The following is a 19947-nucleotide window of genomic DNA, read 5'->3' as shown; positions in this document are numbered from 1 at the left end:
CATGCGTCTTCCTTACATTTCCTATGGTATATACCCAAAATAACATCTCCACATCAAAGTTAGAAACAATGATCACATTTAGAGAGAAAAATCAGCAATATTGGTTTCAATTAATGAAAGATGGAAAGCTATTCTGTTGATTATATTAAAAACAAATGTAGTTTAGACAGACATGTGGCTAAATGTACAATTCTGCAGACATGTAAAAGGGGAAATTAATTTAATGCAAGCAAGGATAAGAGATCGTATCCCAAAGCTAACTGAATATCTAATATTCCTAATGCAACAAAACACACTGGGACAAGGTCTCCTATCGAAATTATATACAGTTGTAAGGAGAGAAATAAAAAGTTGTAATGACAATTACTGGAACTATTTTATCCAAATTAATAACGGACCTCAAAGTGAAAAAGATAAAGAAATTCTAATATCTTCTAAACATACGTCATCTCTTAAATGGAATTTCTTTACTTGGAAAGTTTTGCATAGATCTTTCTTCACAACACATAAAAGTGAATTAACGTTCAAGCAAACAAGATTATTGGAGATGTAAACAAGAACTTAAAGCGGACTGGCAAACATGTTTTTGCCTGTACTGTCTAAACACTTTATTGGAACAACATTAATCTCTCTTTACAAGCTTTTTGGAGATAAATTTGTTTTATCGAAATAACTAATGATTTTTAACACTCCTATTCCTGTGCTTGTTAAAAAAAAAAAAATATGAAGCTTCACATTTTGTGGTCTATACTATCTATAGCAAAGAAAGGTTGTAACACAGAATTGGAAGACCAGATCTATACCTTCCTTCAAAGAATTTATAAATATTGCAATTGACATCTGTCTCTTGCAAATCATTACAATTAAAAAACACGATTACCGCTTCTTGCAATAATGTATGGACAAAAAGTACAGTTGTAAATGTAGATGTTCGAGTGTATTCACTGTTGCAGTCATTACAATTGTGTTATCCTGCTGGCAGGCTACCCTCAGTCGGCCTGAATTCCAAAGTCTAGGTCCGGCGTCGGTTGCTGTCACCTCCTCCCTGACATCAGTGTGCCAGTGGTATAAAAGATGCAGCCGACGCCATTTTCTTCAGTTTTTCTTGCCCCAGATGTCAGGTGCCCCCAAAAGGGTTGGCTAAAAATATGTCAATAAAACATTCATGAATGCAGCGAAGTATATATTTTGCCTTCATCTACAAGCAAATACACCACATAGGTTGTGTAGAATAGAGAAGTACAGATAAGTGCCAGCAAAGAAATGGGGGATGGCGGGTGGGTAACCTGGACTGCAACAGTGAATACACTCGAACATCTACATTTATGGTAAGTGTACACAAAGTACAGTTTTGTACCTACCATAAATGTAGATGTTAGAGTGTTCACCCTGCTGCAGTCATCACACTTGGGTTATCCTGCCGTCAGGCGGTCCCGCAGTCGGCCTGAATTCCAAAGTCTTGGTCCGGCGTCGGTTGCTGTCGCTTCTTCCCTGATATAGATAAAAATAAAACAATACCCTTAGGCACAAGCAAATACACCACAGAGGTAGTATAGGATAGAGTGGTAGAGAAAAGTTCAGCTAATTCAGAGGGAATGGAGGGAGGGTAACCTGGACTGCAGCAGGGTGAACACTCGAACATCTACATTTACGATAGGTACAAAACTGTACTATGTTCATCGTGTTACCCTGCTGCAGTCATCACACTTGGGTTGAATCCCAAAGCTAAGGATGGGAGGTGGAATCAAACAGGGTTAGAAGAAGCTAGTAGGCCCTGCAAAACTGCAGTGGCAAAACCAGCTCTAGTCTTAGAGTATAGAGGTAAAAGATAGTGTATGGTGAAGGTGCGCACTGAACTCCAAGTAGCAGCTTCCAGAATATCCTTGGTTGGCACTCCCCTGAGAAAGGCTGCTGATGTAGCTGTAGCCCTGGTGGAGTGGGACCTAATGTTAGCAGGTACCGGTTTCCCATGATGTGTGTAGCAGAAATGTATGCAATGCCCTATCCATTTAGAAATGGTCTGTTTTGAGATAGCTTTTCCTTGTGATCCTGTAGCATAGACTACAAAGAGGTGGTCAGTTTTTCTGAAAGCCTTCGTTTTATCCAAGTAGTAACGTAATTGCCTGTGAATGTCCAAAGAGTGCAGGAGTCTTTCTCCTTTGTTCTGGGGATTTGGGAAAAAGGTGGGCAAATGAATGGTTTGGTTTAGGGCCACACTGGATACCACCTTTGACATAAAGGAAGGGTTAGTTCGTGGAGAGAGAGACTGTCTTGATGAAACATGAGGAAAGGTTCCACTGCCATTAGTGCCTGTAGTTCTGAGACTCTTCTAGCTGAGGTTATTGATAGTAGCAGGGCAGTTTTCCATGAAAAAAATTTTAAATCAGCTGAAAAAGCTGGTTCAAAGGGCGGCAGTGTAAGTTTTTCCAGAACAAAGTTGAGATCCCAAGTAGGTGTTGGTGCTCTCCTTAGCGGTCTTATGTTCTTAGCCCCTCTGAGGTACTGTCTTAGGAGTGGATGTGAGAATAAAGGAGGATTCATGTTGTAATGAGCTGAAATTGCTGAGGGGTGGATCTTAATAGATGAAAAAGTCAGTCCTTTGTGCAACATCTCAGTTAAATATTGTAGAATAATCTGAGGAATATTTGGATCAAGGGGATTTTGGCCTTTAGTCTGGTTCTAGGCGCACAATCTTTTCCATTTGTCTGAATAGGTTTTCCTGGTGCTGGGCCTCCTGGCCTCCAGAAAGACATCCATAACATAGACCTACCACAACAACAAACCAAACACACAAAAACATACTCGGAGACTCAAAATAAAAATCTGCCTAAGCAGCAGAGACCTCCAAAGCAGACACCCAAGCAACCACTACCCCAAAACAAAACACGTGCAACACATAGCTCACAAAGCCAGTGTGCCGAACAGTCACAGCCTTTAAGGCTAAACAACACACCTGATACACTTGTAATAGGTGACTCTATCGTCAGGCACACTGACGTCCCGCTCACCAGGCTGAACAAGGAGAAGGTCACGGTGAGCTGCCTGTCGGGCGCTAGGATCCGCCACATAACACAAGCACTCCAGTCACTCCAAGGCAAGTACAAATATGACTCAGTCATTGTCCATGCTGGTGTGAATGACCTGAGACATACCTCCCTGGACTACATGAAAAGAGACATAGAAGAGCTCTCTGAGCATGTAGCCCAGGCCGGTATGACCCTGACCTTGAGTAGCATCTTACCCTCACCAAGAATGATGCCACAATATGAAGACAAGATGATCAATTTCAACAACTGGCTTAAGTGTTGGTGTCATTCAAAGGGGATCCAATGCCTGTCAGCCTGGGATGACATGCTCGACAAGCCACGATGCTTTGCTAGGGACAGCTTGCACCTGTCACCCTGGGCTTTCGGATATTGGCAAAGGCTCTTGCTACCCCCATAGTGCCTTTTTAGGCAAGGCTCAAAAGACAAACCCACCTCCATAGGTATCACAAGGGATAAGAAACTAAGAGTAATGCTACTCAACGCCAGAAGTCTAAACCTCAAGATGCACTTTTCGAAACTCTCCTTAGCATGGAGAACATAGATATCTGTGCAGTAACAGAAACCTGGTTCAAGGCTCCCAAGAGCACCCCAGCACTACCAGGTTATACCTCATACCATGCTTTTCGGCCCCAAAACTTGGACCGAACCACAAAAGGAGGGGGAGTATCAATATTCGTCAAAGATACCCACACCTGCAGGTTGGTGACACAGCACGAAGCATCAGAGACTATCCATGTGCAACTAACTGTGGGTAAAACTGCCTTCCAGTTTACAGCCTGCTACAGACCACACTCCCAAACACAGGAACCCCATTTGGCCTTCCTGAGAATACTGGAAAATATGAAGGTCTCTCCAAACACCATTATATTGGGTGACTTCAACTACCCAAACATAGACTGGGAGCATTACTCTAGCTCCAACACCCTAGCCCAAACGTTCCTAGAATTTATAAACTCAAATGCTATGGAACAACTTGTTACCACTCCCACAAGAGGGGAAAACATACTGGACCTGATCATCACCAACATGGGGACACTGTGCTCCAGACCAGAAGTGTACTCCTCACTGGTAAGATCAGAACATAAACTAATCTCACTGGATATTCACATCCCGACCCCACCCCCTGCCCAGAAAACCACAGTGAAAAAACTTCTCTAAAGCAAATTTCACACTCCTCAAAACCGAGGCGAAATCCTTCAAAGCCCCCGGGCCTGTGGAAAATAAGGCCCAGACCGCAGAATCCTTTATAAACGCATTCTATGAACACCTTCAGAAATGCATGGATCATGCAATCCCAAATAAAACCAAGACCCAATCCTCCAAAGGCAGACGTCCTGTCTGGTGGACCCCAGCCATAAACAAACTATACAATAGAAGGAGGAAGCTACTACATGATAGAGCAAAATCCCAAAAAGGGAAGGCATCTCTGATCAGTATTAGCAAAAAAACTACGGGCACTCATAAAATCGTCTAAGGCCAGCTTCGAGAGAAAAATTGCACAGGACACCAAGGATAATCACAAGGCTTTCTTTAGTTATGTTAGGAACCTGGGTGGGAATTCCCAGATATGCTCAGAATTAGTCCAAAATGACAAAAAATACACCGAGCCCACAGACATTGCCAACATCCTAGCTGACAGGTTGAGTGCAAACTTTTCCCCCCTCTCCCCACCAAAAGGGCATATATCTATCCCAACAGAGTGCTGCCCCCCCTGACATCTCAGATGCTCAGGTAAGAGCCGCCCTCTCCAAAGCAAAAAAACACAGCATCAACGGGACCAGATGGTGTCCCGGGCTGCGTCCTACATGAACTCAAAGAAGAGCTAAACCCAAACATAAAACTACTGTTCAATCTTAGCCTTACTACAGGATATGTACCCAAAGAGTGGCGTACAGCAACAATGGTCCCTCTCCACAAAGGTGGTGCCTCAACGGATCCTGGAAACTATTGCCCCATAAGCCTGACTAGCTTGGTCTGCAAAGCTATGGAAAGGATCATCATGGACCTCATAAATAAAGATATTGGGGACCTACAGACACTGGATCCTACCCAGTTTGGCTTTAAGGGCAGATCCTGCCTCTTAAACCTGGTCGATTTCTTTTGAAACAGTCACCAAGGCCATTGAGCATGCTCGGTGCGCTTCCTGTACAGCGTTCTACATAGGGAAAACGTGTAGACAGCTGAGGGAGCGCATAAGAGAGCATATATATAACATACGGATTGGCTCTGAACACAATGCACTTGCAAAGCACGTTAAGAAAATGGGAGCACAGCATCATTTTACATTCAATGTATTACAGCATGTGGTTCCTAGTATTAGGGGTGGTGATGTGGATGCTTACCTACAAGAATGTGAACTCCGATGGATATCAGGTTTAGAGCAGATAAAGTTCCTGGTCTAAATGACAAGGTACAAGTGAAACCATTATTACGTAAAAAAAGATTTAGATTATGATAGCTAGTTATACTATTAATATATAATCCCTATAAAAGGCTTTATCATATTTTTGTATAGTGTGTGTGATTTTATGGGTTTTGGTATATGCTTGTAAGTATATTTTTAAGTATTTGAATTTTAACAGTGCAATTTAGTGATGTCATTAACTGTTGCACCTGATTTTAGTTTTGGATTAAACCTATCAGCTTGAACTTGTTTGTATTTAAGGCATATGTATTTTAATGGTAGCGTTGAAGTTTGATAAAGCCTTCGGGTGAAAGCGCTTACTTTGCTAGCTATTAAATCTTTTTGGATTATAAAGAGATCGTTTTCATTTTGGTATCTTGGGTGTTTGAGAATGTTTGTGGCCGTTTTCCGACCTGCATGTGGATTACTTAAATATGTAGTAAAGACTAGAAGCAATTTTAATACCAATTTAGCACTTTCAACCTTAAAATAGGTGGTCTTCAGAATAAAGATTTGTTTAAACACTCAAATTTCAAGACCACAAATTACTCGACCAATAAAAATGTTCTACTAATTTACTCAATCAAGTAAATAATTCTTTAAAGAAAACAAATCCCTAATTAAATACCAGAAAAACACTCTACCTTTAAATATAATACATACATTAAAATGACAAAAATAAACGATGCAGGCTGTAAAAATATTTTATTTGCACTTATCTTAATATAATCTTCTTGAAGCACTACCTTGTAATTAACATTGCTGTTTAAGCCTGGTGTATTTTAAGCATTTGACTAACTGCCACAAACTCTCTAAAATCCAATTCCCCTTCTCTATACCCCATAAATTCACCATGGACACGATCAATCACAGTGAATTTTTTTTTTAATTTTCACATAAAAAAATACATACTTGGCCAATGCATTGTCAAAATTTTTATCCTTAACATAAAAATGCTCATACATACTCTTTTTCTTAGCTCCCTATTCTTTTTCCTGCATAAAATGCATAACATGAGGAGCATTTGGCTAAATAAACCACGAATGTGAAATCACAGGTAAATAAGCCTGGTAATGGACGCTTCTTGTTGTCCTCAAAAATCTCAAAATATGGTCCTTCAGCGATATGGCTAGATATACAACAGTGCTGACATTTGAAAAGGTTACACAGGATGTAGACTGGTGCCAGACAGCGCACACAGCATATCCTGACCTGGTTAAAGCCTCTGACACCATTTCTCATGCAGACATCATACAAAAGCAAAATGTCTTTATAATTCAACCCATATGTGGTAAAATGGATATACAATTGGCTGAAAGAGAACCCACACAGTGTAAGCTGCTAGTGCCTCATCACAAAATATGACAGTAACTGAAACTGTCCCTCAGGGCTCAGTGCTACCTCACTAACCATATCAAATCAACACACCAAAGGTTACTAACCAAAATGATCTCAAGTTTAAAGTTGCTGATTTACCAAGATAGGCTGGAAGCTTTGCCTCTTTAGTCAGTGTCTTACATATTTGAGGGGAAATCAGCCTCCCTTACACTTTGAATCCTCAGAAGTCCAATGTCTCCACCACTACATGAATGAGGGACCTAAACCTTCACCAGTACATAAACAGAACACGACAAACAAAGTTATGTTCTTACCATAAAGTTTCATCTGTGTTGCCAATCTTCATTCATTTTTGACTGATGGGAGGTTTGGTTCCAAACCCTCAGAACAGACTCCTCCGTTACACAAAGCTTGCGCCAGCCCAGTAATGCAGTCTCAACCATTTTGACAAGGTGACCTTTGGTACTGTATTGCCCAATCTGGTACCTGAAAATGATAGAAATAGTTTGTCTGATTTTCGACACGATTTTGTTCTGTCCAAGTAAAAACGTAATCATCTATGAACGTCCAACATATAGATGCAGTACTCTCCTTTGTTTGAAAAATTTGTAAAGACTAAAGTCTATGGTCTGGTTGATACTGGACTCTGACGCAACATAAGGAAGGAGGGACTGGTTCTGAGTGATGCTCTTTCTTTATGGAAGATTATATACTGATGATTCAGACACAAAGCATGCAACTCTCAAACTCTCCTAGCAGAATTAATAGCTACGAGGAAGAGGGTCTATCAAAATAAAAACCTGAGGTCACATGTGACTGCTGGCTCGAAGGGCTAACGAACTAGGCATTGTAAAACTAAAGTCAAATTCCAAGGCACTACCGAATCTTTGAAAGGGGATTTTAAATGCTGAGCGCCTTTAAGAAAATCTGTGCACAGACGAGATATCAATGAATGATCATCAAAACCATTACGAAAATATGAAATGGCAGCTAAATGAATCTTAATTGTAGAAGTTGAGGCTCCCAACTGAAATCAGGCCTTATCAGATAATGTCAAGAAAGGATCGATGCAGTTTGTAGATGTCCAAATAAAGAATCTGTTCCATTTGTTTAGGTAAATTTTTCTGGACGACGGTTTATGCGAAGCCAGAAGTATCTTCTGCACTGGGGAGGACAAGTTGTTCTGTCTGGCAATTACTGGAATTGGAGAAAGCAAGCCGTCCGCTTGAGATGTTGAAGGTTGAGATGCACCAAGCCCTGAAGGTGAGACAGCAAGTCTGGAGTTGAATCCAGAGTCCACGAGCGGTGAACCAGGTGAAGCCAAAGAAAGGGAAACCTGACTTAACGGGGCAGTAAGGTGCAATGAGAATCACTTTGCTTCTCAACCATTGAGGTTTCCTCAGAAATTGCGGGAAGGCATACAGAAGTCCCGGGGGGTCCAATCATGAAGAAGCGCATTTCTCGGGGACTCCCCACGAGGGGAATTAGGGCAATACAGCTGCTGAATTTGTGGTTTATGTGAGAGGTGAACAGACTGCAGTTAGGCTGGCCCCACTGGCGAAAGATCTTTGTTGCTATGTTGGGATTGAGGCAGGAGGACACACCTGCTCAGTTTGTCCACAATCACATTGGAGTTCCCCTGGATATGCATTACTATCAGAAAGCAGTTGGATGCGATTGCCCATTGCCAAACTCTTAGGGCTTCCCAACTTAAGGGGTGAGATCTGGTTCCCCCCTATTTGCTGATATACCAGACTACAGACATCTCTGGCTGGACAGCAAATGTCCCTGAAGGAAGGGCAGACTGAAATGTCTGCAACACTAAAAGCACTGCCTTCAGTTCTAGAACACTGATATGCAAATTGGCCTCTTGTGGGGACCAAGTGCCTTGGACAGTCTTTCATAGAAAAAGACCCCCCCCCCAAATCTGAGAAGCATCCATGCTCACTATGGCCTTGGGTTGAGAGGGGAGAAAAGGGACGACTTCATAAATTTTCCTCTAGCTTCATGCACAAAGCTAAATCCTTTCTGCAGCAATTTATCACCAAGACTGGATGAGACATGGGGTGTGTCATAAGTGACCATTGTGACCCCAAAAGCCACTTAAGCAGCCTCATGTGATATCTCGCTAGGGGGAAAGTACAGTTGTGTACACTTACCATAAATGTAGATGTTCGAGTGTATTCACTGTTGCAGTCATTACATTTGGATAATCCTGCTGGCAGGTTGCCCTCAGTCGGCCTGAATTCTTAAGTCCTGGGTCCTGCATCGGCTGCTGTCACCCCTTCCCTGACGTCAGGTCATCAGGGGTATAAAAGATGCGGCCGATGCCATTTTCTTACCCCAGATGTCATGTGCCCCCTTAAAGGGTAGCCAAAATTTATATATATATATATATATATATATATATATATATATATATATATATATATATATATATATATATATATATATTTATATATATTTATATATATATATATATATATATGTGTGTGTGTGTATATATATATATATATATATGCACCAATATAAACTTTACCTTCATCTACATGCAAATACACCACATAGGGTCCATCAGAAGAAAGGGGGATGGCGAGTGGGTAACCTGGACTACAACACTGAATACACTCGAACATATACTACAATATCAACAAAGATGAGAAGTGTATTTTAGAATCGTTAACCAACCCTTCTCTGTGAGGGTTATGCAGCCAGACAAGGGGGGAGGACTGGTAGTGATGGAAGAGGTAGATTACATTCAGAGAATGGAAAATATTCTGGCATCTGAAACCTATAGGGAGGTTTCGAAAAATGAGTTTAATCACAGTGTGACCAGAGTCTGTACTTATTTCAATGACATGTTTATTAAAGGAGTCATTTGGAAGTTTTTAACTATATCTGCACCCCTAAACCCAGGATACCTGTCCTGTTTGGCAATCCGAAGATTCATAAGAATGTGCATGACCCCCCATGCGCCAATTGGTGAGTGCAAGGGGCAGTGTGACTTATGCTGGGGCGAAGGTGGTGGACACTATTTTGAAAAAGTGTGTGTCCAGTGAGTCCCACATTTCTAAAGACTCCTGGTCATTTCTTGAGAGGGTTAATCATACTCCTTGTACAGGGGAGAGTAATTTCTTGACAATCGATGTTATAGATTTGTACACTTCCATCCCTCATTCCATAGCGTTAGAATGGATTGAAGCTATCATGACCATCAAACAGGCACTTGCTGGGGACATTCTGATGGTGAGGGAGTTATTGGACATCATTCTGACCTGTAATTTTTTTCTCCTTTAACAATAGTTGGTTCCACCAATTAATAGGGGTCCCTATGGGGTCTCCTTGTGGGGCCAGCGTTGCCAATTTGGTGACGACTTACTGGGAGAGAGTGTTTGTTTTCCCTAATCCTATCATTCAGGAGAAAACCCTGCTTTACACTACATTCTTGGATGATATTTTTATCATCCTACAGGGGGAGAGGGAATTGGCCGAGATACTGTTAGATGGTTTTAATACTTCCACCAGTTTTTTTGAAATTCACATTCAATTTCTCTAAGGAGAGGATCTCTTACTTAGATGTGGAGTTATTTAAGGATATCCCTCTAGGTTGTTTTACTGCCAAAATTCATCGCAAAGTAACTTTTTCTAACAGTTATTTACATTTTGAGAACAGTCGCCCCTTCCATCAGAAGAGGTCGATAGTAAAGGGGCAGTTGGTGAGGGTGGCGAGGATGGTGGCTAAGTTCAGCGACTTCCTTGAAGAATGTGAGTTTATTTGTGGCCTTTTTTTGAACAGGGGATACCCGGACCATCTCGTATCTGAATTGGTCAAGGAAGTTTGCGGAGGAAGAATGGGTTCTACGTACCAATTTTGGGCAATAATGTAGCACCCCAGAACCCCGAGCCATCCCATATGCAAGCCCATGTGAATTACCTTTGCAGTTTTATTACAACTTTCAATGTCGATGCAGGGAACATTTCCTCCATCATAAAGAAAAATTGGAGTATTTTACGATTAGACATGCAATGTAACTCACAGTTTGAGATCACACCCAAGGTGGTGTTTAGGAGGGGGTTGAATCTGAAGAGTACTCTACAGATGAAATCGAACCATGCCCCGGTTAGGGGGATGTACAAATGCAACATGTGTAAATACTGTAGGTTTATCGAAGCAGGGACCTACTTTAGTATTGGAGAGACCAAATACCCAATCAGGGTAGATTTAACTGTACCAGTTCACATATGGTATATCTGGCTAGGTGCTCTTCATACCCGGTGTTTTATATAGGAAAAAATTATAGGAAACTTCAGGAATGCCTTTATGAACACCTTTATGCCATCAAAAGAGAGAAGATGGAGAATGTGCTTGCCAGGCAAGTTAAGGAATACCCGGGTCATGAATTTACTTTTTTAGTCATTGATCCAGGTAGTTCCTTCCAATAGGGGGAGTCCAGTACATTACTTTTAGAACAAAAGGAATTAATTTGGCAGCTAAAACTAGAAGCTTATCATTATCCAGGCTTAAATGGAATGTTATCCATTTCTTGTATTTTAAAATTAAGAAGTTTGGTTAGGTAATTTTATTGTATTTATTTTTGAAGATTTGCATCCATTTTAATTTAATCTATTTTTTATCTATTTAGCATGGCTTACAAAAGTATGGATATTCCTTTTACTGCTTGTTCAGTAAGGCTGAGTTTTCAGGGAAGGGTTTGAGCAGGTGTTTTGAATGTATTGGCTTAACTGCTAAGTAGTCATGTGATTTATGAGCCTTTTATTAAGCTGTAAGCTGAAATGTGTTTGTTTTTCTGATGAAGTTGGTGTGGGACACTGACGAAAAGCCCATTATTGTTGAGCTTAAAATAAAAATTTAACTTGCAGTTTATCAGCATCACTGTGCCTGGAATTGGTGCATCTGCTGCAGTTTATCAGCATCACTGTCTGGAATTGGTGCATCTGCTGAGGTTTATTGTCTTGCCGGCATCTTTTTTTTCAAGTTTGGTTTGTTTTGCGGCATCCCCATTTCCTTATCATGCTGAAGACTTGTGGATCCAGCTGCCACTCGTGGGGATCCATGAGGTTTCTGCTTAGTTCACCTGCCAGAGTATTTTTCTTTCCTGGCAGGAATTGCACCTGCAGATGTACTTGGTAAGTTAATGCTGTGTCCCACAAAGTCATGGCTAGTCTGCTAAGGGGGTAAGAATGTGTGCTCCCCTGCTTGTTTATTTACCACATGACTATGGTCTTCTCTGTCATTATCAGTAGTTGTCCCGGATGAAGTAGGTCCTTGAAGGCTGTCAAGGCATTCTGAACAGCTAGCATCTCTTTTTGACTGATATGCAGATGCATTTGGGTTGAGGACCCTGAATGCATCTTCCTGCCATGTGGGCCCCCCAGGCATAATCTGATGCATCCTACCCCTTATGTTGGGAAGCCCTAACAGTGTCTGCTTGGCTGGGGGTAATGTGAATGGCTGTTCCCTTGTTTTGGTGACAAGCCTTTGCCCACCATCAAAACTCCTGTTGTAGGCAGGGAATGAGTGTAATCATTGTTTCCAGGCTGTGGCAATGTTGAGTCCAAACACTTTTTAGGTACGACTGAAGTTTCCTCATATGCAGTCTTGCATATGGAATTAGTTGGATGCAGGATGCCATGAAGCTCAAAGCCTGCAGAATTTTTCTTGCAGATAACTGGGCCTTTGTTGCCAACATTTTGAAATGGGTCGTCAGTTGCCTTTGTCTGGCATGGGATAAGCCACCTGGGCAGTTGTATTTAAGCTTGCACCCAGGAATATTATCTCTTGAGATGGTACTAGTTTTGATTTCTTTTCGTTGACTGTGTACCCTAGGCATGTTAGAAGTCTTTTCATAAATGCCAGATGCTGTAGAAGAATGTCCTTGTTCTCTGCTTGAATTAGACAGTCGTCCAAGTAAGGATATATTTGTATTTCTCTGTCTGCAGAATGCAATTACTGGTGCCAGGCACTTTGTAAAGACCCTGGGCGCAGTAGACAAGACAAACGGCAGTGCAGAGAATTGGTAATGCACTGAGCCAGCCTTTAATCTGAGATATCTTCTGCATAACTGTCTGACTGGGACATGCAGGTATGCCTCTTTTAGGTCTAGAGTCACCAGCCAATCATTCATGCCCAGCATGGGCAGAAGCTGCTGCAAAGTCATCATCTTGAATTTTGGTATATCCAGAAATGTGTTCAGAATAGATAGGTCCAGGATTGGTCTCCAGATCTTGTCCTTTATAGGTACCAAGAACAGTCTCGAGTAAAATCCTTGTCCCTGCTCTTGCTCTGGTACTTGATGAATGGCCCCCATGTCCATGAGGGATGAGACTTGTTTTTGTGCCTCTGCCCATTGATTCTTTTGGCAGATCTGACCAGCTGTTTGCCTTTGGCAGGGTATGGAAATGGAACTTGTACCCTTGTGACACGATATTTAGACCCTACTTGTCCAGGGTTATAAGGTGCCAATTTTGAGAAAAAAGTGCTAATTTTCCACCTAAGTGTGCTGCCAGGAGATAAGTGCTTGGTGCAGGCAGGGGGAAGTCATTGGGACTGTTTCCTGTATGGTTGTGATTTGTCTTCTCCAACTTTGGAGGTAGAAGCACCCCATTGTTTTGACCTGTAGGAACCTTGCGCCTGAGATCTGCCTCTACGGCATCTGGATCTACCCCCTTTGAGGTCTGTCTGACACATGAAAGGACCAATTCTTTGTAGGCCAGTGTCTACTAAACCTAGTTGGTTGTACTTGTAAAAAATCTTTGACAGTTTGCATAGATTTAACTTTGTCCTCCATTTTCTTTAACACCTCCTCTGCCTTGACACCAAACAAAAGTATCATGCTGTAAAGGTGCATCTAATAATTTAACTTTGACATGATCAGGCAGATTTTGTTCCTTTAAGCAAGCATGCCTCCTAATTAGAGAGCCCGTAACTTCGGCCCTGCAGAAGGCCTCCAAAGAATCAAAACCACATTGCAAAGTATGCTTTCCAACTTGTTCAGCTGCATGCAATAAATCCTGCACTTCCTTGTTTTCTGCACATTGAGTTTAACAACATTTTCTGTTTAAGCAATGCCATGACATGTTGCTGATATTTGAGCATATGAAACTGACAGTTTTAAGGTGCTTATAGCCAAGGTAGCAGATGTGTAAACCTTTTTTCCCCCCATCAATCCAGTGCCCTAGAATCTCTGTCAGAGGAGATAGGGTTTTTTGCAGCGGAAGCCTCAACTCCTATGGGACCCTGTGAAATAGTTTCTGGGTCTGCAGCAGGGTTTTTAAAAAGGAACCCTGTAATATCCATCAGGCTTAACAGGAGCTGGAGGTAAGGAGTCAGGGGTAAGACTAGACTCCAAAAACACACCATCTACAATATCTAACACAGGTGGAATGGCTAGTGGCCTGTGTTGTAGTAAAAGGAAATCCCTGAACCTCTTTTTAGATTCTGAAATATCTTGGCTCTCCCAGTGGAAATGCTCCCTCATGGTATGCAAGGTTTCCCCAAAAGAATAGTCCTCTGGAGGAGAAGCTGAATGTATAGATTCTTCAGCATCAGAATCCTCATAGGGGGAAAGAGAATATTCGTGATCAGAATAGGAATCAGAAGAAATAGAATCCTGATCTGAAGATTCATAGTCAGTCTCTTGCCTAGGCCTCTTATCAGGAGGGGGATGGGAACCCCTGATCAAGGTAAGTCTTCGGCCATTTTGAGCATCTGTTTTTTGGGCATAGAGGCCTGTCCACGTGGCTCTTGAGTTGACCAGACCTAGACTTTGGAATTCAAGCTGACTGAGGGTAGCCTGCCAGCAGGATAACCCAATTGTAATGACTGCAACAGTGAAACACGAAGAACATCTTTCTTTGGACTGGATAATTTGTAGTTATGATCCTAGCCTTAACCTGTGATGAGGAAGGGAGGCCACACAAGATATTGTATTTAGTCTTGCTCCAATAAAACTCCAGATCCTGTGTCGGAGACTGCTGTGATTTTTCTTTGACTGAAATCCCTAAAGTTTCAGCAAGAAGTAGAACAAAGTCTAGGGCGCAAAGCAGCAGATGCCTGGAGGGGGCGGTGAACAGTCAGTCGTCTAGATATGGAAACTCATGGAATCCCTGTAGTCTCAAATCAGCTGCTATGACTGCCATGCATTTGGTGAACACCCTGGGGACTGAGATGGGGCTGAAGGGCAATGCTCAAAACTGGTAATGACTGGCTCTTAGCCAAAAGCGGAGATACCTTCTGGAGCGCTTGTCCATCTTTATGTAGTAATACGCATCCTGAAGCTCTATAGAGCACATCCAATCGTCCTTTTCTAGGAAGAGAAGGATAGACTGAAGAGTGACCATCTGGAATTTTGTCTACTACACAAATTTGTTCAATAGGCTGAGATCCAAGACTGGCCTCCAGTCCTTGTCTTTTTTGGCACTACAAAGAAACTTCAGTAGAATCCAGATCCTATCTGGTCTGGTGGGACTGCCTGGATGACTCTCTTGAAGCACTTTTGAATGTCTAGTGCTGCTAGATCCTTCTGACTGGGTGGAACATCGGGGATTCACCTTAGGAATTTGGGGAAAAGACTGAAGGGAATCCAATCACCTCTGGTAGTTACTGTCTGCACCCAGGAATCTGATGTTATTGTGAGCCAGGTTGAATTGTGCAGAGAAAATCTTCTCCTGACTGCTTCCAGAGGTAAGCAATCGGGCCTTCGCTCCAGAGCACTGGTAGGGTGGTCCAGAAATGGAATCTCTGGAACTTTCGCTACTGAGACCTCCCCTGCTATGGGAGGAGCATCTTCCAGAAGAGCCCCCCCCCCCCCTGCCCAGGGTGGAATACTCGCTAAGCATGACCCGAAAAGGTCTTAGGGTCTTCTTGAACCACATTTTTCCACTTCTCTGACTCCTGGAGTAAGGTCGTTGTGGAGTGGAAAAATGCATGCCCACAGCAGAAAGGGTCTTCTCATCTTTTTTCATACCTGGCTAAAATGCGTCTAACTTTTGGGCCAAACAATGAGCTAGCATCAACAGGAGCGTTGACAAAGTAAGACTTGAAGGGGTCCACAAAATTACACAAGCGCATCCTGACATGATGCCTAATGGCAATTACTGTACCTGCTGCTCTAGACGTCCCTTCAGCTGTATGCGCAATAAGTTTCATAGACAAATTCGAGATATCCAGGGTGGCAAGCTGAGGCAACCTTATGTCAAACCTCAGACACTAATCCCGCAAGGGTGTCTGAAAGTTCAGTTACCACATCACTTTGGAGTCTAGTAAAGTGTGCCAAGAAGTTCAAGGACAGAATAGCAAAGGTTGTTGAAGCAAAAACCACTGCCAGAATCTGTCCATCCTCCAGGACTCTGGAGGATGGACAGTTGAACTCTCTTTGGCAAGTTCCTTTTTGCTGGCCAACGTTGCCACCACCACAGCATCCTCTGCTAGACCAACAGGGCTGATCCTCTGGGGCTGAATGAATCCTAACCGGTCTCTGGGGAATAGGCTCTATGGTGTCAGGAGCCTTCGATGTACATTGAATGATCACAACTTGATTAGTTAGTCAGCGGGCAGGGCCACCCAAGTAGTAAATGGACAGGCAAGAAAAGCTTGCAAGAAAAAGATTCCTCAGAGGATGAGTTTGAAGGCTTCCCTATCACCCTCCGTTTTAATATTTCCAAGATGTCTCCAAAGGAAACAGCTTCACAGGGTGACCGTGGAGACCCTTTCCCCTTCATCGTAATCTGCATCATCAGTGACCAAATCTTCTGGAGAATGCAGGTGCTTCCTCTTGCACCATCTTTTACAGGGTGGCTCTTCTGGAGGAAATTCTGTGGAGGACTCTTAAGAGGGGGGACCCTTAACTAGAGTTTTCTGCTGCTCTTGCTGGCAACTGCGAACCAGAGCGAACAAAAATAGGGCACTCTGACAGGGATGGAACCAACTGGGAGCCTGCTTAGGTTAAAGATCTCACCATAATCTGGAAGGCAGTCCTACCCAAAGAGAAATGGGAGCCCGAAATAGAAAAAGACAAACCTCGGAGCCGTGATCACACCCTGCTCCGAGCCACCCCTCACATTAGGAGCCGAGAGAGGACTTGAAACTAGCATGGCACTGAGAGCCATAGATGGCGCTGTAAGGGGGGAAATCAGAGCCGATCCAAAGATCCCGGAACCAGCAGCTAAATCACAGTCCTGTGGGTGTGACTGTTCCAAAGGAGCCTAAGACCACAGGAGTAGATTCTGGCACCGAGGTGAGATCAGTCGGTACAGAGGCAGTTGGCACAGGGAGTGTGGAAGCAGTGGGCTCAAAGACCTTGGGAGGGGTGTTTAAAGGAGAAATACATGTAAGAGTCCTGGGAGAGTATGCCTCAGCTCCGGGAGGGAGGTTTGAGGGGGTACAGAGTGGCCTCCGGCTGTCAAGAGCTGCTCCACTAATCCAACTACATCGAATTCTGATAGACTCCTGAAGGAAGGGGTTGACATTCCCAAAGAAGATTCAGGTCTTTCCACAAAGGGATTCAGCTGCTGACCCAAAAAGGGGTCTATTGAAGAGGAATATCTAGTCTGGGGGTTACTTACATCATGCACCTTAGGGGAAGACGGTACCGAACTCTTTTTTTTCGTCTCAGACTTTGGAGATTTTGAAGTCTCCGCCTCAGAAAGAGCTTCAAAGGGACACTTCAGTAAGCCTTTGTGAAGTAACTGATTTAGTCTCACTTCAAGAGTTCAAGCACTTAAGCTCTTAGAAATATCACAAGGAGGTGAACTTCCAGATGAGAGACAACAGACGCAACAAAGACGCCCATCGGAATTGAGCACCTTTCTGCCACAGTCCTTACACCCTGTTTGAACCTGGAGGCTCCTTTTTGTTTCTCTGCCATGTCCAGTCAAAATACATGTTGTACACACAGTGAAAAAAAAGGAAAGAAAATAGTTTAGCAAAAGTAAAACCTTTTTTTTTTCTATTACATACCAAATATGGCATATATAGAATACCCACACGGGTAAAAAGGAAAAAAGCAGGAGAAAAATACTAACGCTGGTATTGAAAGGTTACCAACGGTAAGAGGGAAGGAGAGGTCTAATACCAGCAATGGTAAAGGAGAAATACCCTGAAGTAAAAAAAAAAAAAAAAAACGGGGGTAGAAATCTTTAGAGATTTCATTCACACGAAAAAGACTTAAAATGACAGAAGTATTCAAGTATTAATGCGTTTTGAAATAGTATAATTAGGAAAATAAGAACAGTTTTAAGCACTTAGCTGAGAGCATCGGCTGACGCATCAAATTTTCTACGCAGCAAATGATTATCTGAGGTAATGGGAAGAGAGGCAGTATGGGTAGAGCATTAGCTCGAGAGTTTTTGGCTGGCTCGAGCTTTGTACAATGGCAGACTCAGTTCCGAACCGAACATCCCTGTCCCTCCAAGTCAGTCAAGCATGAATGACTATTGACAACATCAGATGGATAGGTTTATATTCCAGCGTCTCGCAAACTCAAACAAAAACTTTCCCTGTGTGTTAAGCAGTGCGACGCACTATCTTCCTTTAAATATATCCTAGAATGACTAGCCAAATATCCACAAACTTCCACTAGGATTGACTGTTACAGCCCTTAAAGAGAAAATAGATGTGGCTCGATGGAAGAGGACAATGGCAAGACATAAAGGTTCATAAGACTTAACAGCCTTGGATTATCCATTACTTCATCCTGTGCATCGCAACTCATTTTTCTTAGCATATTCTACATATAAAAGGGAGGAGGTTCACCTTTTTACTATCATCTAAAGGAACAAAAATATAAAGATTAAAACTGGTATTTATTTCAATTACTGAGGTAATGAGAATTGTTTTTTCAAAGTACCTTTCCAAAGGGCTCAAAAATGCCACGCAACATGTCCTCTGTAATGTTAAAATGGAGAGATCCAACATACAATCGCATGGGACCCAAAATACCCTTTTGCAAATTGTTGGCCATTGCTGCAATACGATTCTTCTCTGCCTGCAGTGAAAGAAAAAGTGAGCAATAAGAAAAGACATACACATAAACCAAACTTCAGCAGAGAAGTTTCAATGTACATTAGTGGGCTGCTGCACCTGTCAAACAGGAAACCTGCAGATTACAAAATGGAAGCAGCACAGCTTCCTCCCATGACATTAAGAGGTTCCATGAAGAAGCTGTGCAGACACCACTCCAACATACTCAATACAACAGTACATAAACCTCAATAGCTCAATAGTTAAGCACAACATTCAGATTGCAAACCACTGCTTAATAGTACATCTACTATAATTTTGTGGTGTTTTAAAACTAAAACTACAACTACAACAATACCAGTGAAAGAATAGTTGTGTAAAATCTAACCATAACCACAGATGTCCTTCTGTTGTATATGTTGCAGTACCCATACCATGAAGGAGTCAGCCTCCAGTTTACTCGTACTTCTGGTCATTATACCAAAGTTAAAATACTACTGCAAGGGTACATGCGACAGCCCACATCATGCGGCATATGTCGGCCATAAACAGACACCAGGTATAAAGAGGATGTCAGCACACACTTGCCTCAAAACTGAATGCCGCAAAGCACCAGCCTGAAGGGGAGCGAGTATTCAAGAGTCACACAAATCTCGGGGGGGGGGGGGGGGGACTACACTGCAGCACATACAAAAGAAGAAAATCTATGGTTATGGTAAGATTTTACACAAGTATTCTATGTCTTTCTATTCATGTGCTGCAGTACCCATAACATGAGGGAGAATGCTAAAGCTCATGCATAAGTGGACTGGGAGGAGAAGCAAAGACATTTTCCACAAATCCATGCAGAATAGACATGTCAAATCCTTCTCTGGAAATATCTAACTTGTACTGTTTGGTGAAAGTGTCAATAGACGACCATGTAGCTGCCTCCAAGATGAAAGCGGTAGCCAAACCTTTAAAGGTGGCCCCAGATGACAACACATCTCTAGTAGAATGTGCCTTAACTGGAGAAGGAAGATGCTTCCCATTTGTGGTGCAACAGATGGGAATGGCTATCCAGGAGGAAATAGTTTATTTGGAAACAGGATGTCCCAAAACTCTTGGATGATGGGCTTTCCTATCAGGCTTACAGATGGACTTGGTCTTTGTCAAGTAGCGTCTGAACAGTCTGTGCA

The 19947-nt window shown here is 42.5% G+C and overlaps 2 protein-coding genes across 4 annotated transcripts in view; both read right to left on the bottom strand.

Annotated features, from left to right (window-relative positions):
* The window catches only part of REC8 (REC8 meiotic recombination protein), a 1573438-nt gene that overhangs the window by 815259 nt on the left and 738232 nt on the right, over positions 1–19947 (bottom strand). The window lies entirely within an intron of this gene.
* The window catches only part of LOC122790446 (RNA-binding protein 39-like), a 758269-nt gene that overhangs the window by 389071 nt on the left and 349251 nt on the right, over positions 1–19947 (bottom strand). For all 3 annotated transcript variants that reach the window (XM_044057983.1, XM_044057982.1, XM_044057984.1), the window contains exon 9: positions 18657–18794. In XM_044057983.1, coding sequence (XP_043913918.1) covers positions 18657–18794 — 138 coding nt within the window. The remainder of the gene's footprint in view (positions 1–18656; positions 18795–19947) is intronic.

The sequence above is a fragment of the Protopterus annectens genome, chromosome 16.part0 (genome assembly GCF_019279795.1).
Source record: "Protopterus annectens isolate FY-2018-M chromosome 16.part0, PAN1.0, whole genome shotgun sequence".
Lineage (NCBI taxonomy): Eukaryota > Metazoa > Chordata > Ceratodontiformes > Protopteridae > Protopterus > Protopterus annectens.
This window is presented reverse-complemented; position numbering and strand designations above follow the sequence as displayed.